Source organism: Ahaetulla prasina, chromosome 17 (assembly GCF_028640845.1).
Source record: "Ahaetulla prasina isolate Xishuangbanna chromosome 17, ASM2864084v1, whole genome shotgun sequence".
NCBI classification, from domain to species: Eukaryota; Metazoa; Chordata; class Lepidosauria; order Squamata; family Colubridae; genus Ahaetulla; species Ahaetulla prasina.
Window position 1 is genome coordinate 2,905,541 of NC_080555.1, and position 22,665 is coordinate 2,928,205.

At 47.2% G+C, this 22,665-nt stretch overlaps 2 protein-coding genes across 2 annotated transcripts; one reads left to right on the forward strand and one right to left on the reverse strand.

The window, feature by feature from the left end:
* The first annotated feature begins 739 nt into the window (after positions 1 to 739).
* TDRD10 (tudor domain containing 10) lies at positions 740 to 10,924 on the forward strand. The gene is made up of 13 exons (XM_058160731.1): positions 740 to 763; positions 867 to 925; positions 2,536 to 2,612; positions 3,672 to 3,727; positions 4,506 to 4,576; positions 5,278 to 5,428; positions 6,065 to 6,107; positions 6,333 to 6,393; positions 6,740 to 6,887; positions 7,739 to 7,884; positions 8,461 to 8,615; positions 9,002 to 9,072; positions 10,122 to 10,924. Exons 1-13 carry the CDS (start codon positions 740 to 742, stop codon positions 10,203 to 10,205), a joined length of 1,146 nt encoding a protein of 381 aa, XP_058016714.1. The 3' UTR covers positions 10,206 to 10,924.
* A 1,761-nt stretch (positions 10,925 to 12,685) lies between these two features.
* On the reverse strand, positions 12,686 to 22,542 carry UBE2Q1 (ubiquitin conjugating enzyme E2 Q1). The gene is made up of 13 exons (XM_058160715.1): positions 22,402 to 22,542; positions 20,820 to 20,924; positions 20,592 to 20,696; positions 20,143 to 20,193; positions 18,840 to 18,980; positions 18,333 to 18,417; positions 18,168 to 18,228; positions 17,448 to 17,538; positions 17,289 to 17,347; positions 16,236 to 16,284; positions 15,984 to 16,079; positions 14,824 to 14,890; positions 12,686 to 13,406 (listed from the first exon to the last, which is right to left on the reverse strand). Exons 3-13 carry the CDS (start codon positions 20,619 to 20,621, stop codon positions 13,375 to 13,377), a joined length of 762 nt encoding a protein of 253 aa, XP_058016698.1. The 5' UTR covers positions 20,622 to 20,696; positions 20,820 to 20,924; positions 22,402 to 22,542; the 3' UTR covers positions 12,686 to 13,374.
* Positions 22,543 to 22,665: the final 123 nt, after the last annotated feature.

Below are 22,665 nucleotides of genomic sequence, written 5' to 3' on the forward strand. Positions count from 1 at the left end.
TCTCTGTCATATCTATCAATCAATCATCTATCTATCATCTATCTTCTTTGTCATATCTAACTATCATCAATCAATCATCCATCATCTATCTATCTATTATCTATCTATCTATCTATCTATCTATCTATCTATCTATCTATCTATCTATCTATCTATCTATCTATCTATCTATCTATCTATCTATCTATCTATCTATCTATCTATCTATCTATCTCCATATCTCTATCTATCTATCTATCATATATCTATCTATCTACCTCTCTCCATCTCTCTCTCTCTCTCTCTTTATCTATCTGCTCTGTCATATCTATCTACCTATCTATCAATCATCTATCTATCTATCTATCTATCTATCTATCTATCTATCTATCTATCTATCTATCTATCTATCTATCTCTATCTATCTATCTATCTATCTATCTATCTATCTATCTATCTATCTATCTATCTATCTATCTATCTATCTATCTATCTATCTATCTATCTATCTATCTATCTATCTATCTATCTATCTATCTATCTATCTATCTATCTATCTATCTATCTATCTATCTATCTATCTATCTATCTATCTATCTATCTATCTATCTCTATCTATTTATTTATCTATCTATCATCTATCTATCTATCTATCTATCTATCTACCTACCTACCTACCTACCTACCTTGTTAAAAATGCACACACACACAAACGTATACTTCACCTTCTTACCTATCTAATGCATAAAGACGTTCGCCCATGCATCCAATCCGGATCCACTCCGTAATAATGCCTCTCCCTCCCCCCCCCATTGAGAGCCAGAGTGGGGGCGGGGGAGAGGAAGGCGCGCCGGCGCAAAACCCGCGCTGCCGCTGCGCCTGGATAGCCTCGTGCGAGTTTTCGCCTGTGTTTGCTCCGAATTCGCGCCTCTCGTCTTCTCCCCAGGTGAGCAATCCGAAGTGAGTCCCTTTCCTCTTTGCAGACGCCCCTTTGCAACCGCGGAGTTTTCCTCTCTGCTTTTTCCAACGTCCCCAAATGCCTCTCTCCCACCCACCCACCCACCCACCCACAAAAACTTTTTGCCTTTAAAAATAAATGCAAAATAATAATATTAATAATAATAGCAGAGGCGTTTTGGGGGAAGAAAAACACGTCCTCGTCCAGACGTTAAAAAAAAATAGCCCCAATTTTGCTGTTGCAGCGTGGTTAAATTCTCCATGGAAATAATGCTATTACCCCCTTCATTCTTAACCACACTTCCCCTAAGCCGGGAGACTACAATACCCATCCTCCTGCTAGCCTTTCCTGCAGGGAATCGTGATACAATCTTAGTTGCTCTGATTTGACCCTTTCTCATTTTTATTTCCACCTCGGTGTGTATTAAGCAGTATTACCGTACTAAGGTCTTTAATCCTTGAGTAGGGGGGGGGGTTGGACTAACTGACCTCCAAGGTCCCTTCCAACTCTTGTCATTCCATTAATACAAAATTATCTCATAGATAGATAGATAGATAGATAGATAGATAGATAGATAGATAGATAGATAGATAGATAGATAGATATAGATATGGCTAGTCCACGTCTGATGTGCCATAAGCTAAAGAAATAAATAACCTAAATGTAAATATTTCTGTGGTGTATCTTAGATTTGTATCTTTAAGTTTGCTGTGTTTTGTGTATTCAAACTTTTTGTATTTACAAAGTATTTGTAAATATTTTTAAAATGGTTTGCTTTTTTGTTTCGAGTCGCAGGCCTCGCGTATATGTAAACGGAACGACAGGGACTCCAGCAGCATCTAATAATCGTGAATGTTTATGATTTATTTATATCCATATGTTTATGATGAATGAGTAATTTAGGCTATATTTATGATGAATGAGTAATAATATTGTGGTTGGTGACACCCAGAAGTTTAGCAGAAGTTTTTGGTATTTTTATAAGAATATTTTAAGGTCATGGTCAAGAGATGTCAACAGTTTTTTTAAAAAAAAAATATTAATCATATTAATATTATTATTTTAGGGTGTCGTGCTGAGTCTTGCACAGTGACCGGAGCAAGATGTGAGTAGGGAGGACAAAATATTCTAAATAATAATCCTTGCTAAGGATTCAGTTGCAAGTTAACCTGTTTTGCACGCTCTCCTTGCACACTTGGGAGTTTTACTTAAAAACAACAACCCTGCAATACCTCGCATGGGTGCTTAATACGCTATTTTATTTTATTTTTTTGAGGGGTTTCTTACCGTTTCCCCCCCAGATTCCTGGCTTGTGAGCCGCAAAGCAAGAATTGTGTAATGTGTAAGGTTCTGTGTTCGGGAGTTGCGTTTCCTCTGTGTTTTTTTTTTCTTACGGTGGGCGGGGCTAAGCAGGTGGTGGGTGGGGCCTGAAAGAAGGCGGAGTCTCCTGGAGCTAGATTTCGAATGACAGATTTTAACCGGGTTTTAAGGTTGAAATTTCTCAAGTTAGCCAAGGCTGAGGGTTTACGCAAACGCAAAACGAGATTTGCAAGAGGTGGCAATTATTAAATCCTAGTTTGTCCTAACCTGGTTTGTAGGTTAAGACTCGGCTACGAACATCCCTGTTCGCCAGGCGCTAAGAAACTGGTTAAGGCGAATCCCTTGAAACATTCAGGTGAGTTTAAGAGTCGATCGAAGGTGTGCAATTAAGAGATACAAGGCGTGAGAATTAAGGGGCGGCCCAGAATTTTATCATTTATGGGTTTCAAGCAATGCCCCCCCCCCAAAAAAATTAAGACCTATGGATGTTTTTATTGGCTTTTCCGGCCAGAAAGTCACAGCAGGCGAGGAAAAGGATGGGGCCCCTGTTATGATGCAAACCCCCCCTCCTCCGAATGCTTCCCGTGGTCCCAAATGCAAGGGGTGGTGGTGGTCCTTGCTTATCCTGGCAGGATGACCTAAGGAACTCACAGCCACCACCTAACTTTACGGGTGCTGATTTTAGAATTGTTTAAAGGCATGGAAAAGCCAGACAAATTGGCTGAAGTGGGAGGCGAGGAAGGAAGGAGAGGGAGGGAGAAGGAAGGGAATGGAAGAGAGGGAAGGAGGTAGAAGGAAGGGAGGGAGGAGGAAAGAAGGAAGGGAATGGGAGGGAAGGGAGGGAGAGAAGAGGAAGGAAGAGAGAGGGAGGGAGGAGTAAAGAAGGGAGGAGGAAGGGAGGAAGAGGAGAGGGAAGGGGGGGAGGAGGGAATGGAAGAGAGGGAGGCAGGAGGGAGGAAGGGAGGAGGAAAGAAGAAGTGGAAGGAAGGAGGAAAGGAGGTGGAAAGGAGGGAAGAGGAAGGAAGGTAGGAGGGAATGGAAGAGAGGGAGGGGGCAGAAGGGAAGAAGGAAGGAAGAAAGGAGTGGAAAGAAGGGAAGAGGAAGAAAGAAGGGTGGAAAGGAGGGAGGAGGAAGTGGGAAGAAGGGGCAAAGGAAGGAAGGAGGAGGGAGGAATGGAAAGGAGGAGAAAGGAAGTGGGAAGAAGGGAGGAGGAAGGACGGAAAGAGAAGGGAGGGAAAAGGAAGGGAGGAATGGAGGAGAAAGGAAGAAGTGAAAGGGAGGAGGGAGGAAGGAAGGAGAAGGGAGGGAAGGAAGGAAGGAAGGAGAAGGGAGAGAAAGGGAGGGAGGGTCTTTTTCTGCTCTGTTGTCTTTTTTTCATATTTTACTGGTTCCTAACCCAAATTTGCTTTTTCAGGGCTTTTAAAACAGAAGGAAATATTCGTTGGGAATCTCCCGCTGGATATCAAAGAGGTGGGTTTTCTCCATTTGTTTATTTTACGCCCAGACACCACAAACGCAATAGATACAGTTAGTCCTTGACTTATGGCCACAACAGAGGCCAGAAACTCCGTTGCTAAGCAAGAGAGAATTGTAAGTGAAATTAAAAAGTCTTTATAAAAATACTTTTGATATTACAATGAGACCGGGCTTTATTGGGGTTTTTTTTAGCCCAAACTCTCAAATAATTTAATCACCATCCAGAGCCGTTCCTTGAGAGGGTTCATGTGGACTAGTAACATGAAATATGCACCTAAAGAAATAAAATTTCGCTGCATATCAAATATCCGTAGCAGCTGTGCAATAAAAACGGCGCAGCCCATTGAAAATGGATCGGTTTGGGTTTATTGGCCCTTATCAAAGTGCAGAGTTCCAGACACAAATTATGAATCTAATAAAAACAATTTAAAATGGAATTGGAATAAAACATGATTTGAAATGAAGTTGGAATAAAACACGATTTCAAATGAAGTTGGAATCAGATACGGTTTAAAATAAAATTGGAATCAAATACAGTAATTTAATAGATAGATAAATAAAATACGACACGATCAGTTTGGGACGATTGTCATCTATTTTTGTCTCAAAAAAATCTTCTTTATAAAACCCAGATCGCCTGGAAACATTTCGGCCCAATAATTCCAATTGAGGAATCTTTAATTTTAATTTTTTCCCAGACCCAAACAATTGGATTTTTAAAAAAAATCTATGTTTCCTGAATTTCTTGTTTATTTTATTATTTCTTCATTAGGAAGAAATTGCCTTCTTATTCAAGGATTTTGGGATCAAATCTTTGAGGAAAAACAGTAATTCTTTTAAAAGGTAGGCCGGCGTTTCTATTTAAAAAAAAAAAACAAACCTCAAAATTTGAATTTTTGAGGGAGGCCAGAATTTCCGTCGCTAAACAAGATGTGTTGTTGAGCGAATCGGGCCTGATTGGACAACCATTCGAAGCGACAAGGGCCCAGAAAAAAGTGACTTAGATTCCATCCTCACACTTACGACCGTTGTGGCGTTCCGACGGTCACGTGATCAAAATCCATACACTGGGCATGTATTTATAACGGTTGCGGCGTCCCGGAATGACGTGATCCAGTTTATGACCTTCCCAACTGGCTTCGAACAAGAGGAGAAGCTAGATTCGCTTCACGACCGCATGATTCGCTTAAAGACCACAGCCATTCGCTGAACAATCGCGGCGAAATTTGGACCCGGCTCTTTTTAACAACCCCCTTGCTTAGCAACATAAATTCCATTCCTATTGCTGTCATAAAATCGAGGACGGTCTGTCTTAGTTTATCTTCCTTCCCTTCTTGTCACAACAGCCCTGGGAGGTAGGCCAGGGAGCTAAAGAACGAGATGGCTTTCCAAGGAAACATGCCCATCTCTCTCAGATGTCCTTTGGTAGCTCAAGAAGGGCTGGGGACGATGGGCATTGGGGATGATGGCTATTATCTGGGGCGCCCAGTTGGGGAAGGGTCTTTGTTTAAATTTCTGCATTTTTTTTTTTTATTCCTTCGTAGTTTTGCATTTTTGGAGTTGATGTCCCCGGAAGCCGCAAAATTAGCAGTCCAGCTTTTGAATGGATACCTCATAAAAGGCCGACAGATGTCCGTCGCGTTTATGGAAAACAGGAAAGATCACGAAGTTTTGAAAACCAGCACTCAGATGCCGGTAAACCACGATTCATGGTTTATCCATATCCCACGCATGCTACGTGGGAAGTGCATGTCCCCCTCCCGCCCCCAAAACTCACAAAAACCCTTAGAGCTCACTTCCCCCCCCAGCTGATTCTCGGAGGCTTTTTAAAACAGATTTAAAGAAAGTCCTTGACTTACAACAGTTCATTTAGTGACCAAATTTCCTGAAAAGAGAAACTTAGGGTCGTTTTTCACACTTACTGTGGGCTCCGTTGTGGTTGTAAGTTGACCACAATTTAAACAGTGAAGCGTTAAATTTTAATATTAACAGAGGGGGGGGCGGGAAATCCATAATAGATCCGTTATATTTTTTTTATAGGTTTTGGTTCAAGTATTTAAATTTAAATTGCTTTATAAACCCAGCACAATTCCTTTGCAATTTTGGGCTCAGTTCCCTGCTGTAGTTCTGGGGGAGCGGATGCTAATTCAGCTTGTTTCAGTTGTTTGCACGGAATGTTGGTTTGTTTAATTGTGGTTTGCTGAACCAATCATGATGGAGGGGCCTGCTGTGTTAAACAATAATTCTGTTTAAGCTTTTAGTGCAATTGATGATTGTAGATCTGGATTTATTCCTTTACAAATGTCTTTTTTTTCCCTTTTTCTTTTGTAGGATTTGGAGGTGATCCCTGCCAGACAATGTGGAGTTACTAACGGTACAAAATCTTGTTCTATTATTATTATTTTTTTATTATTTTGATCCTGGTAAAAGGAAGGAAGCCTCGTACCCATTTTTTTAATTAATTAATTTATTTTTCTGCCGTTTTAAGGAGCTTGATTTTCTTGATTGCGATTTACGTGGATGTTTAGCCTTGCTGGCATCAAGGCTCAAATTTGCTTATTTTTTCTTTTCCTTTTTCCTTTTTTAACCTCCCCTAAAGGTGCCACCCACATCTCCCCTGTAAACCAGAGACCCTGCTATGCTGTCCCCATGGAAATGAGGTATGTGCAAATGCGAGGAGGAGAAAATGTGTGTGTGTGGGGGGGGGGTTTCCTCCTCGGATGCTACTAGTTGTTGGAGTGATAATGATGAATTTGGCGACAGGTTTTTCGGCCCGATGGATTTGTTGCGTGAATTCAACTGAGTAGCCTGTTTGCCACATCCCTGACTCGTTTTCCTGGTTCTCATAAAATCCCTTTCGCTCCGGACTCCTTCGAAAGCTTCTATGCCATCCCAAGTCACGGGCGGGGCGGGGCGGGGTGGGGTGGGGTGGGGTTCTTCTAGATGACCTGGAGGGGTACCCGTCTCTTTCCTTCTCCCTCGGCTTCTCGTTTTATTTCCTTTTAGAAGTTCGTTTCTGTTCCACGTGCTGAATGGCTGCTTTGGAGACGCCAAGTGGCTCCGTTCCGTGGTCAGCTTGACGGGGGACGTGGGACTTCTGGTGACCGACACGTTTCCGCTGATGCCCTACTTCTGGGCCATCGTCCTTAACGAGGTTTGCCGTGAACTGGGATTTGACCCCCGAATTCCCAGGCTAAAGGCTTCCCCCTCTGTAGATTGTGACAGTGGCATTGTTTCTAAGCCTCATGAGGGCTAGGAACTTGATTCGTGCCGCTGGGGAGCACTGGCAGTATTTCTAAGCCTCATGAGAGCTAGAAACTTGATTCGTGCTGCTGGGGAGCAGGGGTGCCATTTCTAAGCCTCATGAGGGCTAGAAACTCGATTCGTGCCGCTGGGGAGCACTGGCAGTATTTCTAAGCCTCATGAGGGCTAGAAACTTGATTCATGCTGCTGGGGAGCACTGGCAGTATTTCTAAGTCTCATGAGGGCTAGAAACTTGATTCGTGCCGCTGGGGAGCACTGGCAGTATTTCTAAGCCTCATGAGGGCTAGAAACTTGATTCATGCTGCTGGGGGGCAGGGGCGCCATTTCTAAGCCTCATGGGGGCTAGAAACTCGATTCGTGCCGCTGGGGAGCAGGGGCGCCGGGGCGCCATTTCTAAGCCTCATGGGGGCTAGAAACTCGATTCGTGCCACTGGGGAGCACTGGCAGTATTTCTAAGCCTCATGAGGGCTAGAAACTTGATTCGTGCCGCTGGGGAGCACTGGCAGTATTTCTAAGTCTCATGAGGGCTAGAAACTTGATTCGTGCCGCTGGGGAGCACTGGCAGTATTTCTAAGCCTCATGAGGGCTAGAAACTTGATTCATGCTGCTGGGGAGCACTGGCAGTATTTCTAAGCCTCATGAGGGCTAGAAACTTGATTCGTGCCGCTGGGGAGCAGTTTGCTGATTTAGAGGCTGCAATGATTCTTTGTGGGGCGTGGGGGGGGTCTTTTGATCATGCAGGAATGCTACAAATCCATGGAGAAGCTCTTCAAGGCTTTGGCTGAGGCCGAGTCGACCTTGCCCTTTCTGGCCAAACAGGAGGTGCGGAGGGGCACCCGGTGCCTGGCCCAGTGCGACATCGGGAACGAGGGGAGCGCCTGGAACAGGTGAGGGTCTCCCTGCCCTATTTGGGGATCAGCCGGAGGGAGGGAGGGAGGGAAGGAAGGAAAAGTAGAAAAGGCAAGGGGGAAGGAAGGAAAAGGAGGGAAGGAAGGAAAAAAAGGCAGGGAGAAGAAAGAAGGGAGCGAAGGAAAAAAGAGGAAGGAAGGAAAGATAGAAAAGGAAAGGGGGAAGGAAGAAAAAGGAGGGAAGGAGGGAAGAAAAAGAGACAGGGAGAGGAAAGAAAGGAGCGAGGATGGAAGGAAAAAATAGAGGAAGGGAGGAAAAATAGAAAAAGAAAGGAGGAAGGAAGGAAAAGGAGGGAAGGAAGGAAGAAAAAGGCAGGGAGAAGAAAGAAGGGAGCGAAGGAAAAAATAGAGGGAGGAAGGAAAAATAAAAAAGGAAAGGAGGAAGGAAGGAAAAGGAGGGGAAGGCAGGGAGAGGGAAGAAGGGAGCAAGCAAGCAAGGAAAGAAAAAAATAGAAGAGGAAGGAAGCAAAGGAAAAAAAGAAGGAAGGAAGGAAAGAAAGAAAGGAACTGAGACATTTGTTTGGCTCTCTTTCTCTACCCCCTCCCCCTCCCCAGGGGCTGGGTGCTGGACCCCCTGGGCGACCTGGCCGTGGTCTTCTTTGTGGACTTCGGCCGCTGCGCCAGCCTCCCCTTGAACTCGCTACGGAAGCTGGACGCGGAGCAGTTCTGGGAAGTTCGCCCTTTGGCTCAGCCCTTCATGCTGGAGGAAGGTAAGGCTGGCAGATGCCTGGCTGCCTGGGGGATTCTGGGAGTCGAGGTCCAGCCATCTTAAAGCATGCAGAGTGGGGGATTCTGGGAGTTGAGGTCCAGCCATCTTAAAGCATGCAGAGTGGGGGATTCTGGGAGTTGAGGTCCAGCCATCTTAAAGCATGCAGAGTGGAGGATTCTGGGAGTTGAGGTCCACCCATCTTAAAGCAGGCTACCTGGGAGATCCTGGGAGTCGAAGTCCACCCATCTTCAATTCGCTACGATTTGAGAAATTCTGCTTTGGATGTTTTAATTGTGCTTATTAGCAGCTTTGAGAAATGGGATAAAATGTTCCTTTTTGGGGAATCAATTTAAAGAGGTTTTTGGTTTTTTCCCCTGGGTTTTGCAGGAGTTTTCCCCCCGCAAGTCATCCGAAGGCAAATCCTAGAAGGAACAGTGAAAGGACCTTCTCAATGGGAGGTAAACAGGGGAAGAAATATATATATATATATATATATTTCGCCGTTCTGGTTTGCTTCTTTAAAACAAGCCAGGATTTGTAATCTGCAAACCGAAAATTTGCAATCCTGGTTTATGGAGCCGTAACAAGTCTAGAGTTGGCTTGGTTCAGGTCACACACAATGAAGCAATTTATTTAAAGGTACATCCATTTCTTTTAATCCAGAAATGACTTCTTGGATCATCAAAATCAGAACTTCTAAACAAGGTTTAGCTTTCATCTCAGGGTGAAAACAAAAACAAATATATATATATATGTGTGTATATGTGTATATGTGTGTATATATATATATATATATTCAGATTACAAATCCAGGCTTGTTTTAAAGAAGCAAACCAGAACGGCGTTGAAGTGGGGGGGGGGGGAATACATTTCTGCTCCCAGCCAGCCAGTATCAAAGAAGCCAAAATTTAATCTCAGATCAGCTTCCTTCAGGAATCCTGGTTTATCGCTCCCACCATCGGAGTTCTGTTGGGTCCAAAAATCCAAAATCAAAACCTGTGCAATTTTACAGACAAGCCTCGTTGGGAATTTTGCTGAATCAGTTTTGCAGATTTTTGCAGCAATTCAGAAGTACGAACCATAGTTTCTTGGGCCTGCAAACACAATTTGCCGATTGTGGATTGTTTTGTGTGTGTGTGTGTGTCTATCTGTGTCAAAAGGTTGGGCTGTTCTCACGGTCAACCTGCAAAGAAAGCTGCAAAACTTTAAAAATTGCCCTATGCAAAAATAATACAGTTGTGCAATCAACTTAAAAAATTTTTTCCCCAATCTCAATGAGGACCAGAAACTTTAAAAAGTCGAAAGTCACTGCCCAAGACGCACAGCTGTACTGTAACAATCCACATTCGGCTGAATTTTCCTCCCCGAGTTAAATATTCTATTCATGAAATATTAGCTGGGTGGGCACGACGCTCGGCTAGATGCAAACCAGCCACACAATGCTGTGATGTAACACATAACGTGTAAACAGTTTAACAGGATTTTTTTTTTAAACCTTGTTTTACAGCCACACATTTTAAAGTTTTGTCATCAAAACAGACTACGAAGTTGTGGAGTTGTGAAGCCCCCTCCTCTCCCCCCGCAAGCTTGAAGTACATCAAATTTTCTTGTGGGGAAAAAGTTGCGAAAAATTAAGAGTTTTTGTTGAGGATGTTTAAAAGTTGCTTTAAATTTTTTTTGGGAGGGGGATATTTGGTAGCTTCGCTGGGGCCTTCTAACTTTGTGTTTGAAAAGGAAGAAAAAATGTTGTTTTTCCTAATGCATTTTATGTCTTGGAATTGTGCAGGATGTATAAGCAGAGGGGGTGGGGGTGGAATTACACAAATCTTTATTTTGGCTGAGTCGTTCGGTTGCAACCTTATTGCACTTAATGGATTAAAATGCTAACTGGACCCAGAAATTGGCTCTTCCTTTTCCTTGCATTATAAAAATATGCTTTTCAGCTCTTAACTCCGGCAGACGCAATCAGACTAAATTAAAAGCAAAATAAAACTGTTTTTTAAAAAACATTTTGCTGTTTTCTCCTACGGCAAATGGGGGTTATTTTAGGAGGCTCAGTTCTTACTTGGAAAAAAACACTGAACGCATTTTTTACTCTGCTCCGAGGCCCGATTAATTTTTAATTCTGATATATATGCTATCAAGAGTATTTTGAATCTTATTAAAAAAGAAAATTGCACTCATCTGAGCAGACTAGGCTAACTTCAGATCTGGAATAGGTGCGAAATGCAGAATGCTAGAGAAGAATCAATCAATCTTATTTTGCTGTCTTTGGAAATAGCTAGATTTGGGGGGGGGGGGTTGGTTAAGTTTCTAGTCCTCAAGAGTGCAAGGTCAACCTTGACTCAAGGAAAGTAGTTAAGGGGCTTATTATCCATCTCAAATTATGCTCTGAGCAGCAACACCTTTCATAACTAAGATGAAAGGTTCAACAAAACCGGATCCTTTTTAAGAAAATGGATTAAATCTGGAGAGATTCCCCCCAGATCCTTCCTGTTTGGGGGCTGTTGCAGATTAATGTGGCTCTATTTATTTGTTTTTTTGGGCAGCATTTAATCTGCCTTTTTTTGAGGGCTCGAGGTCTTCGCTAGCATTTCTGCAGGCTAGGATGTCACAAAAAAGTCGCAAAACTCTTGGCTGAGAAAATGCGGTTACACCTTCTGTGCGAATGGTTGAAACAGACCGGTTCCCCTGTCTGTTTTTTTTTTTTTTGGAAAACAAGATTTTTTTGAGCACCCACGAGATTCTCCTTAGTCTCTTATCTGCACCTACTTTTCAGATTGCCGGACTGGGGATTGGAAGCAAGGAATCGTAAGCACCCCAGAGTTAATTTTGGCTTGGTTTTGCTTCCCAATTTTTATTGCTGGGAATTTTAATTTCTTCGTTATCTTGAGAAGGGCGTGCACGTATTCCTCACTTAATGACCGGCTGTTTCACGACAGTTCCACATTACAACAAAAACCTTCCCTAAAGTTACTTATAACCCGGTCCTTGAAGTTACATCTGTTCCCTCGCTGGTCACAATTGCATTTTTCACCAGTCGTCACCATTTTTCGCCGTTCCAGGCAAGCGACCGTTATTTTCGCCAACTTTTAACACTTATCCGTCACAATCGATCGGCTTCACAACTCGGTGGTTTGCTTAACAACTGCAAAGGCTCACTTTATCATCCTCTTTTAACGACCCCCATAATCCCTTGCAGGCAATGTTTTACTGTCCTGATGTCACCAGTGCGGAGTTACATTCAGCAGATATATATATATATATGTTTTCTGAGGTTTTCGCGGGTGTTTGTATGTAGATCTTTGGTTATTCGGGTTTTCTCCCGCGTAAAATTGGAAGTGTCTTGGCGACGTTTCGACGAAGTCTCATTCGTCATCTTCAGGCTTCAGCTTCGTGCTTCTGGGAGCAATTTGCAATTTGCTCCCAGAAGCACGAAGCTGAAGCCTGAAGATGACGAATGAGGCTTCGTCGAAACGTCGCCAAGACACTTCCAATTTTACGTGGGAGAAAACCCGAATAACCAAAGATATATATATATATATACTCATTGTATCCAGAGAGAAAGATCTGCCTCTACCTAGGATCGAACTCACAGCCTCCCGACTGAGAGATGACTCCAGCACTAGGCCACCACGATATGTGACTACAAAGATTCACTTTATGACCCTGGGGAAAAACAGTCCCAAAATAGAAGTCAGGCCACCGGATGTCCCACTTAAGGACCGCAACGGCTCACCCTCCAAAATGCCCAAGGCTCCCTTGGGAGTCATTAAGCGAGGAACTCTTGAAAAACATCCCAGGGAAGAGGGGTGGGTGGGAAACAATTCCACCCTTTGGCAAGAGTTATGCAAGAGTTCTTTGCTGAGATTTGAAGCTTAACATTTTGGGGGGGCTGTATTTTTTTCTCTCCTTTTTTTGGGGGGGGGGGGGGGCTAAGAAACTGGTAGGTTGGGGAGCCGGAAGGATATTTATCGCTCGGGTTATTTTTGTGCGACACCCCGCTGCCCGACCGCCGTCCTCACCCACCCACCCCTTTCCCCCCGGACAGAGGTACCGCCAGACCCCCCCTTGAAATTAACAAATGTAATTGTTCTCCAAAGATACATATTTTTTTTCCCCCATAGACATCCATCATACACTGTAACCAAAAAAAAAAAAAAAAAACCCCAAAAAAGAAATGGAAAAAAAGAAAAAAAAGGAAGGAGGAAAGGAAGGAAGGAAGGGGAGGAGGGTTGGGGAAGGGGAGAAGAGGAAGAAGAGGAGGAGGAAGGACGGGGGGAGAGAGAGAGAGAGAGAGAGAGAAAGCCGTGTACATGAAAATAAGAAAATAAATTAAATCCAGCGCTGAAAGAGGAGGCCGTATTTTTTCGTGGGGGGGCGGGGGGGGGGGGCGTTTCTTAGAACTGCAGCAGAAGACATTTTCCGGCCAGAAGAAGAGGAGAAATTTTCATTTTAGGTGAGTGTGTGTGTGTGTTTTTTTTCATTCTTTCCCTCCCCTCCCCGTTTAATAAGAGCGAGCAGGGGGAGGGGAGCCGATCGCCGGCCAGCGAGGGTCCGAGAGGGGGGGCTGCTCACGATGAGTGTTTATAAGAAGCCCACCCGAGGGCGATCGGAGCGGCTCTTCCAAAGAGCTGGCGAAGGAGTCCCAAGGGGGGAAAAAACATGTCCTTCCGCAGCGTCCAGCGAGGAGGGGGTGGAGTCCGGGTTGGGATGGGGTGAGGGTCGGGAGGAGGGGTCCCGTTCCGTCGGCGCCGCGGCTAGCCGTCTTCCTTGGGGGGCGTGTACCAGCCTGGGGAGGGAGGGAGCAAACAAAAAGAGGGTTTCAGGAAAGAACGAGAGATAGAAGAGCAGAAGAACGAGAGTGGGAAGGGACCTCGGAGGTCTTCTAGTCCAACCCGCTGCTCAGGCAGGAAACCCTATACTGGTGAGGGCTAACCTTTTTGCCGTCGTGTGCTGAAAGGGGAGGGGGGGAGCATGGGGTGTGTGTGTGTCGCGCATGTGCCCACACCCATAATTCAATGCCTCCCACCCCCTGCTTTTGGTAAGTGACGGCAAAAAGGTTACAGCTGGACCCAGTAGGCCTGTTTTTCGCTGTCCCTGGGCTCCGGAGCCTTTCTTGGAGCCCGGGGAGGGCGAAAATTTTATTTATTTTATTTTTTTATTTATTAAATTTTTATACCGCCCTTCTCCCAAAGGACTCAGGGCGGTGTACAGCCAAAATAAAACACAATATATATACAATTAAAACCAAAATTTAAAATAAAGCATATTACAAAAAGGCCGATATTTAAAAATTTAAATTTAAAATTTAAAAATTTTAAACCCCACAACAATAATGGCCTCCCAATCCCCTGCAGGCAGGAAACGGCCCGTTTCTCGACTTCTGGTGGGCCCAGAAGGCCCGAAAATCAGCTGGCCGGCACACACACATGCATGTTGGAGCTGAGCTAGGGCAACGGTCGCGTGTCCACAGATACGGATCCGCGTGCCACCTGCGGGATGCATGCCATAGGTTCGCCATCGCAGCCCCTATACCTATACCGTTTCAGACAAATGGTTGTCCAATCTCTTTGTGATGGAGAAGAGAGGAAGGAAGAAAGGAAGGGATAGGTTGGAAGAAGGAAGTTAAGGAAGGAAGGAGGGAGGGAGGGAGAAGGAAGGAAGGGATAGGTTTGGAGGAAGGAAGGAAGGAGGGAGGGGAAGGAAGGAAGGAAGGATAGCAGAATAACAGCTGGAAGGGTTTAGGCAAGAAACTACCGTTTCAGACAAATGGTTATTCAGGCTCTTCCTGAAAAACCTCCAGTGACGGAGAAGAGAGGAAGGAGGGAAGGAAGGAAGGAAGGAAGGAAGGAAGGAAGGAAGGAAGGAAGGAAGGAAGGAAGGAAGGAAGGAAGGAAGGAAGGAAGGAAGGAAAGCAGAATAACAGAGTTCAAAAGGAGGACCTTGGAGGTCTTCTAGCCCAACCCCCTGCTTAGGCAGGATACCCTACACTAGTTCAAACAAATCCCTTCTTAAAAACTTCCAGAAGTTGGTGCATTTACAAATTCTGGAGGCAAATTGTTCCGCAGATTTATTGTTCTGTCAGGAAATTTCTGATTCAAATTTGAAGATTCAACGACGCTAATGGGGGGGCAGGGGGAGTTTGGAGGCAGGCAGGTCCTCGACGTACGACCGCCCCCGTGAACAGTTGTAAAGGCAGGCCTTACCGTTCTTCTCGTGGATCTGGACCAGGGATTTGTAGGACTGCTGGGCTCTTGTCAAGCTGTACTGATTCTGCGGGGAAAGAGACGGCAAAGAGGATGAGTCCGAGGGGCAGGCAACAGAGCCCACCTTGCAGGGTTGTTGTGATGGGGAAAAGAGGAGGAGGAGGAGGAGGAGGAGGAGGAAGCCGAGTGGAAGATGTTCGAGGCCTTGAGTTATTCGTAAAAAGGAAAAAATTAAGGCCGAGAGAATTTCGAAAGCAAAGAGCATGATTCCAGCAGGTCTGGATTTGATTGTGTGGGTGTCTAGGTTTAATGCCTATATTCTGAAAACAAGCCAGGTTGGCTGAGATCCAGGATGGTGGCTTAAGTGTTTGCTTTTTTCCTCGGGGTTTTCCCACTCGACAGCGGAAGGGGAGGGAGGGCGGAAAGAAAGGGGGGAAAGGAAGAAAATTGAGAAAAGACAGGAAGGAAGGAGAGAGGGACCGAGGGAGGGTGGGAGGAAGGAAAGAAGGAAGGAAGGAAAGAAAGGAGAAGGAAGGAAAAAAATTGAGAAAAGGCAGGAGGGAGGGAGGAAATTGGGAAGGAAGGGAAGAGGGGGGGAAGGGAAGGAAGAAAATTGAGAAGGCAGGCAGGAAGAAGGAAAGGAAGGGAGGGAGGAAAGGAAGGAAGGAAGGAAGAAAATTGAGAAAAGACAGGAAGGAAGGAGAGGAAGGAAGAAAATTGAGAAAAGACAGGAAGGAAGGAAGAAAGGAGAAGGAAGGAAAAAATTGAGAAAAGGCAGGAGGGAGGGAGGAAATTGGGAAGGAAGGGAAGAGGGGGGGAAGGGAAGGAAGAAAATTGAGAAGGCAGGCAGGAAGAAGGAAAGGAAGGGAGGGAGGAAAGGAAGGGGGGAAGGAAGGAAGAAAATTGAGAAAAGACAGGAAGGAAGGAGAGGGGAAGGAAGAAAATTGAGAAGGCAGGCAGGAAGAAGGAAAGGGAGGGAGGAAAGGAAGTGGGGAAGGAAGAAAATTGAGAAAAGACAGGAAGGAAGGAAAGAAAGGAGAGGGAGGGAGGAAATTAAGGAAGGAAGGAAATTGGGAAGGAAGGAAGAAAATTGAGAAGGCAGGCAGGAAGAAGGGAAGGAAAGGGAGGAAGGAAGGAAGGCCTCCCTGCCTGTCACTCACTTTGTTTGCGCCAAACTGGACTCTGGCTTTGCCTTTGACCAGAGTGGCGCTGATCTGCATAATGACCGATTCCACCGAGTAGGCGCTGCTCCAGCCCTGCCCAGGAGAAAGACAAAGAGGGTCATTTTGGTCAGGAGCAGGTCGCTTCCCCACCCACCCACCCTCCCCGATCCCTCCAGGACCTCAACCAGAAGGGTGGATGTCGTGTGTCCCCCCATCCCACAACAGCTGACTCCCTCTCCACCCGCTCACCTGCTTGGTCAGAAGCTCCATGCAGATGGCGCCTCCACCCAAGACGTACCTGGAGAACGAGAGTGAGTGAGCGAGAAGAGTTTGGAAGAGAGATTTAAATATTACGGGGAAATTATTATTATTATTATTCCTACACTGGTTTTAGAAACATGAGATTAGAGACTAGTTGTCGTGTCCCCCTCCCCCTCCGACGACCGGGTCTAGGAAGTCCGTATCAAGCGTGGCCACGAAGCCTCTGCAGCTTTGCCAAATTCCTTTCAGATTTCGCAGGGCAGGCAGGAATCTCAAGTTGTGACTTCAGCAAACTAAAGGAGACTTTTGCTTGACTCAAAGTTGCTTGACTCAAGCTGGTCCTTTATATATAGGCCGTGGGGTGTGGCTCCATGACTCAGCACTTATCCAGGCCTGCCCCTCCCTTCCTTCTGCTGACGTCGCCTCTCAGATCTCCGGAAGCGGGGATCCTCCCACTGTGAATTCTCTTCCGCTGGATCTGCTGCCGGTAATTCCAGCACGTGGCTGGCTCCCTGCTCACACGCTGTAGGAGTGAGGTTTGTTTGTTCATTCCTGACCTCCTGTCCGGCCATGGGGCCAGGGCTGGGGGCTGGAGGCATGACAGGCCGTTCACCTTCATTATCAGACTCCGAATCTGATAGCAGGCCCGGGAGGAGACGGGAGGGGCCCGGCTGAGGAGAGGAGGGAGGACGAGGCACAACACTAGTCCTATGAATTTTTTATTTATTTGTATTTGTTTATAAGTAACTCAAGGTGGAGAACGTACCTCTGCCTATTTTCTAAACAACCACCTCTGAGAGAGGAACTGGCCCAAGCTTACCCAGCTGGCTTTCATGCCTAAGGTGGGACTAGAACTCCCCGTCTCCTGGTGATTGGCCCAAAGTCCCCCAAGTTGGCTTTCCTGCTTTTAAGGTGGGCCTAGAACTCCCTGTGTCTCCTGGTGACTTTGCCCAAAGTCACCCAGTTGGCTTTCCTACCTAAGACAGGACTAGAACTCCCAGCTCCTTTGCAATTGGCTCAAAGTCAACAGGAGAGACTCACCCGCCGGAGAGCACGGGTGACACCACTCTTACGAAGGGGGGGTCGAAGGGGAAGTTATCCTGCAAAGAGAAAGGCGAGAGGGGTGAACTTAGCAAGAAGGGCTGCCGCTTCTCTCTGCGCCCCAGGGCCGTCCCTCCCCTCCCCTCCGTCCAGACTGACCTTAAACGTGAAGTTGAGAAGAATAAAATCCACCCCTTCTTTCTCTTTCAGGATCTGCAGGTCGCTGTGCAAGGCGCTGTCCTCGTCCACCCTGCGGAGGGGGCGGGAAGAGACACAAAAACTCATTCTGGGGTCTGGGAAGCAACTGAAGTCATCTACAGGTCGTCCTTGACTTACGACCAGAATTAAGCCCCACATTCCGGTTGCTACAAGAGACGTTTGTGGAGTGAGAGTTTGTCCCGTTTGTTGATAAGGGAATCGCGGCGGTTATTAAATTGGTAACACGGTTGTTAAATGAATCCAGCTTTCCCGTTGATATTTGGCTCGCCAGAAGGTCGCGAAAGGGGATCACGTGACTCCGGGACACTGTGGCCGTCATAAATCTGAGTCAGTTTTGCCGAAGTCCCTTTTTTTCAGGGCCGTTGTCAATTCGACCAGCCAACTAAATGAACTCTTGCAAAGTCGAAGACCTACCTGCGGTATTTTACTCTCTCAATTTTCACAAACGGTCGCTAAGTGAACCGCTGCAAGTCAAGAACCACCGGTGACCTTTCTTTACTCTGAATTTTTTCCGAACGCTCACTAAACGAACCGTTGTTACAGTTGAGGACTTAAATTTTCAGAGGTTTCGGCCACGGTTTGATGGCTCGGCAGGAGTCGCTTCCACGGAGCGACGGATGGGCACATGAAGCGAATAAATGAAGGGACATAAGAACTTACTTCAGGAGTTTCACATTCCAGTCGTAGAGGCTGTCGTTCATGAGTTCAACTGCATAGTTTCCTGGGGAGGGGGCCAAGAAGAGAGAGCTCAAGGGGCAGCCGAAGATGCCCTCCCCCCAAAAAAAGTCCAAAGCGAGGAGGTCCCCATCCCCTCCCGATACTCACCGCCTTTGAAACTTGCCGATCGGTAAATATCCCTGAGTTCCTTCATGAGCCGGTCGGTGGCCTGCACAGAGCCCGACACTGCTCCCTGAGGGGGGGTGGGGGTGAGAAAGAAGAGGGGGCTGTGGTTTGTCCCCATGGGGTCGGTTGGGGGGGCTCCCAGAGGTCATTTAGTGGCCTCCCAGGGGCAGCTCAAGGAAGGAGTGGGGAGAATTTGGGGGAGGGAGCTCCCAGAGGTCATTTAGGGGGCTCCCAAGGGCAGTTCAAGGAAGGAGCAGGGAGGGAGACTTATGGGTCGGTTCGGGGCCCCCAGAGGTCATTTAGTGGCATCCGAGGGTTAGTTGTTAAGTGGGCCAATTTTAAGTCAATTTCAGTTCTGTTGGAACGGACATTAAGTAGACATTAAGTCGCACCACGGGGCAATAGGGAAGAGGCGGAATGCCCAAGACCGAGTCCTGCCTACTCCCTCCTCCCCCACTGTTCCCCCAGCCTCCCCCAGGCGACACGTACATTTAAGTAATCTTGCCTCTGATTCTTTTTGATTTTCTCAAGAATAGCCAAGTTCTCCTTGCCGATCCCGTCATCCTCCGCCTTCTTCCCTTCCACCGGCTCTTCCTCCTTCATTTCGTAGTGGTCCAGCTCCTCCGTGTCCTGGGTGCGAGGACGGGAGGGGGGGAGAGAAAGAGAGAAAAGAAGAGGGTGGGAGTCAGCCCTTCCGGTGGGTAGACTGGCTGAAAGTAGGCAGGACTTTATATATATATACATACATACATATATATACATTATACACACACACAGAGAGATATATATTATAAATATACACACACATACTGCAAGCCTCCACAGAGTCATCCTGGCGCAAGACTGATTGATAGGTAGACAGATGATAGACAGACTGATATAGATGATAGGCACATAGAGAGATATAGATTGATTAGATAGACAATTAGATATAGATTAGGAAAGAATGATAGAGAAGATAGATGATAAGAGGCAAAGAGAGATATAGATTGATTAGATAGATAGATAGATAGACAGACAGATTAGATAGATATAGATTAAGAAATATAGATGATAGACACACAGAGAGATATAGATTGATTGGATTAGATAGACAGATTAGATATAGATTAGGAAAGAATAATAGAGAATATAGATATAGATACAAAGAGAAATACAGATTGATTGATTGATTAGATTGATTAGATAGATAGGCACACAGACAGACTAGATAGATATAGATTAGGAAAGACAGATGCTAGACAGACAGAGATAGATTGATTCGTTAGATAGACAGACTAGATAGTATAGATTAGGAAAGAATGATAGAGAAGATAGAGATACATAGATGGTAGACAGACAGATATAGGCAGATTGATAGGCAGGTAGGTAGATAGACAGAAAGACAGATAGCTATAGATTAGGAAAGAATGATAGAAAAATAGAGATGATAGATAGATGATAGATAGATATGACAGAGAAGATAGACGATAGATAGATGATTGATTGATTGATAGGTAGATAGGTAGATGGATGGATGGATGGATGGATGATAGGTTAACCTTTATTATCACTTTTTTCTCTAAACACTCTGGCACACATTAAAAAAATGAAATGCTTAGGACTACTCTCAAAAGACAATAAATATATAGCCATAAATATACATGCCACACCCCTACATGTGCTATACAAACACACACACACACACACACAGGGCAGCTAATAAATTTAACAAACAAATCAATAAAATACAAATAAATTTGGGGGCAACCCTTGAATCTTGGGGGGGGGGGGTCATAAAGGGAGAGGGTACCTCGGGCATTTCCTCATCTTCCTCTTCCGAGGAGACTTCTTCCTGCGTATTCTGTGGAAAAACAGAAAGTTTAAGAGATGCAGCTGGAGGAGGGGATCCCCCTTCAATCAGATCTCTTGAAGTTGGTCTCCCAAGCTCAGCCGCCAGGATCTTCCAGCCAGTTCAAGGCCCCAAGGGAAGCTTGGCCAGGCCGTCCTCCGACTTACGGCCCCAATCGAGCCCAACATTTCCACCGCTAATCGAGACCGTTAAAAGGGATTTTTGCGTGGGGTTTCATTTTGCGACCATTCTCGCCACGGTTGTTAAGGGAACCCCTGCAGTTAAATTATTAGAGACACGGCCATTAAGCGAATCCGGCTGACTTGACTTTGCTTGTCAGAAGGTCGCAAAAGAGGATCACGTGACCCATTTACGACACTGCGACTGTCATAAATACGAGTCCAGCTCACTTGTTCAGCAGGTAACGGCTGGTCCAACATCTCCACATCTGGATGCTGAGGAAGGTTGTAGAGTTTGCAGAGGTCGGAAATGATGCGTTTTAGGTGCTGCAGGAGCTGCCGGACAGAAGGGGAGATGGGGGTCAGGGCAGACCAGACCCCCCCCCGCTCCCTGCAGGATTTGCAACTAGCCCCCTCCCCCAAATGCCTTCCCCCCCCCCCCGCTGCCCGCTCGCTCACCAACGTGTTGCCCTTCTTTACGTCGGCCAGCCTTTCCAAGACCGCGGCCAAGTTGGGGTCGTCCGATTCCACCGACCAGATGGGGGGGACCGCCGGATAAGCCTCCTGGGGGGAGCAGAGAGGGGGGGGAGATCAGGTCCCAGGCCAAGAGGGGGGGTGGGGAGGGGCCGTTGTGAGGGATGGGGAGGTGGGGGCTACAGGGGGATGGGAGAGGGAGGGGATACTGGGGATGTAATTGAAGGGAGGAAGAGGGAGGGGAGGTGGAGGGAGGGAGGCAGGTATGGGCAGTGTAGTCTAAGGGACAAGAGGGAGGGGATTTGAAGATGGGAGGTGTGGTACGAGGGGAGAGGAAGGGACGCAGGTATGGGAAGTGTAGTTCCAAGGGAGGAAGAGGAAGATGAGGATGCCAGGATGGGAGAGGTAGTAGGGAGGTAGAGGGATGCAGGTATGGGAAGTGTAGTCTAAGGGACAAGAGGGAGGGGGTTTCCAGATGGGAGGGGTAGTCCAAGAGAGGAGGATACTGGGGATGTAATTGAAGGGAGGAAGAGGGAGGGGAGGTGGAGGGAGGGAGGCAGGTATGGGCAGTGTAGTCTAAGGGACAAGAGGGAGGGGATTTGAAGATGGGAGGTGTGGTACGAGGGGAGAGGAAGGGACGCAGGTATGGGAAGTGTAGTTCCAAGGGAGGAAGAGGAAGATGAGGATGCCAGGATGGGAGAGGTAGTAGGGAGGTAGAGGGATGCAGGTATGGGAAGTGTAGTCTAAGGGACAAGAGGGAGGGGGTTTCCAGATGGGAGGGGTAGTCCAAGAGAGGAGAGGAGGAGGAGGAGGAGATACTGGGATGGGAAGTGTAGTCCAAGCGAGGAAGAGAAGAGATGATGGGATCTGTACTCCAAGGGAGGAGGTCTCAAGATGGGAGGTATAGCCGAAGAGAGAAGAGGAGGGATACCGGCATGGGACCTATAGTCCAAGAGAGGAGAGGGAGGGGATATTGGGATGTAATCGAAGGGAAGATGAGGGAGGGGAAGGGTAGTGGGAAGGGATGGGGAGGGAGGGAGGCAGGTTTGGGCAGTGTAGTCTAAGGGACAAGAGGGAGGGGATTTGAAGATGGGAAGTATAGTTCCAAGAGAGGAAGATGATGGGGTGGGACCTGTAGTCCAAGAGAGGAGAGGGAGGGGATGATGGGACAGGAAGTGTAGTTCCAAGAGAGGGAGGGATGGGACCTGTAGTCCAAGAGGAGAGGGATGGGGGGGTGCCAGGAGGAAGGGCAGAGGATACTGGAGATGGGAGGTGCAGTCCGAGAGAGAGAGAAAGGGGGAGGGGAGGGGGGGGGAAGCAGGCATGGGACCTGTAGTCCATTCCAAGGCAGGAGCGGAGCAAAACGACACCCCCCCCCATCCAAAAACCCAAACTTTCCTCCTGGCTGAATTCCTGGACTCCCTGGCAGGGCTCCTCCTTCGGCCGGGGACGATGGGACCTGGAGTCCCTCCCCGAAGCCCCGCCCCCCCACCCCCGAAGCCCCGCCCCAGGAGTCCGCCCCGCCCCGCCCCGCCCCCGTCGCCCCCGCTCCTTCCCCTCCCCTCACCGTGATGTTGCCATGGATACGGACCGGCCTCCCCGGCCGGCCCGGGCAGGAACTCGCAGCCCAGCTCGTCCGGGCAGGCGCGGGCGATGCGGAAGCGCTCGTGGCCGCGGTGGAAGATGGACTCGAGGAGCCGCAGCTCCCGCCTCAGCAGCGCGCGCCCCGGCCCCGCCCCGCCCCGCCCGGCCCCGCCCCGCCAGGCCCCGCCCCGCCCGGCCCCGCGCGCTGCATCGTCCCATCGAGCGGCCGCCCGCCGCCGCCGCCGCC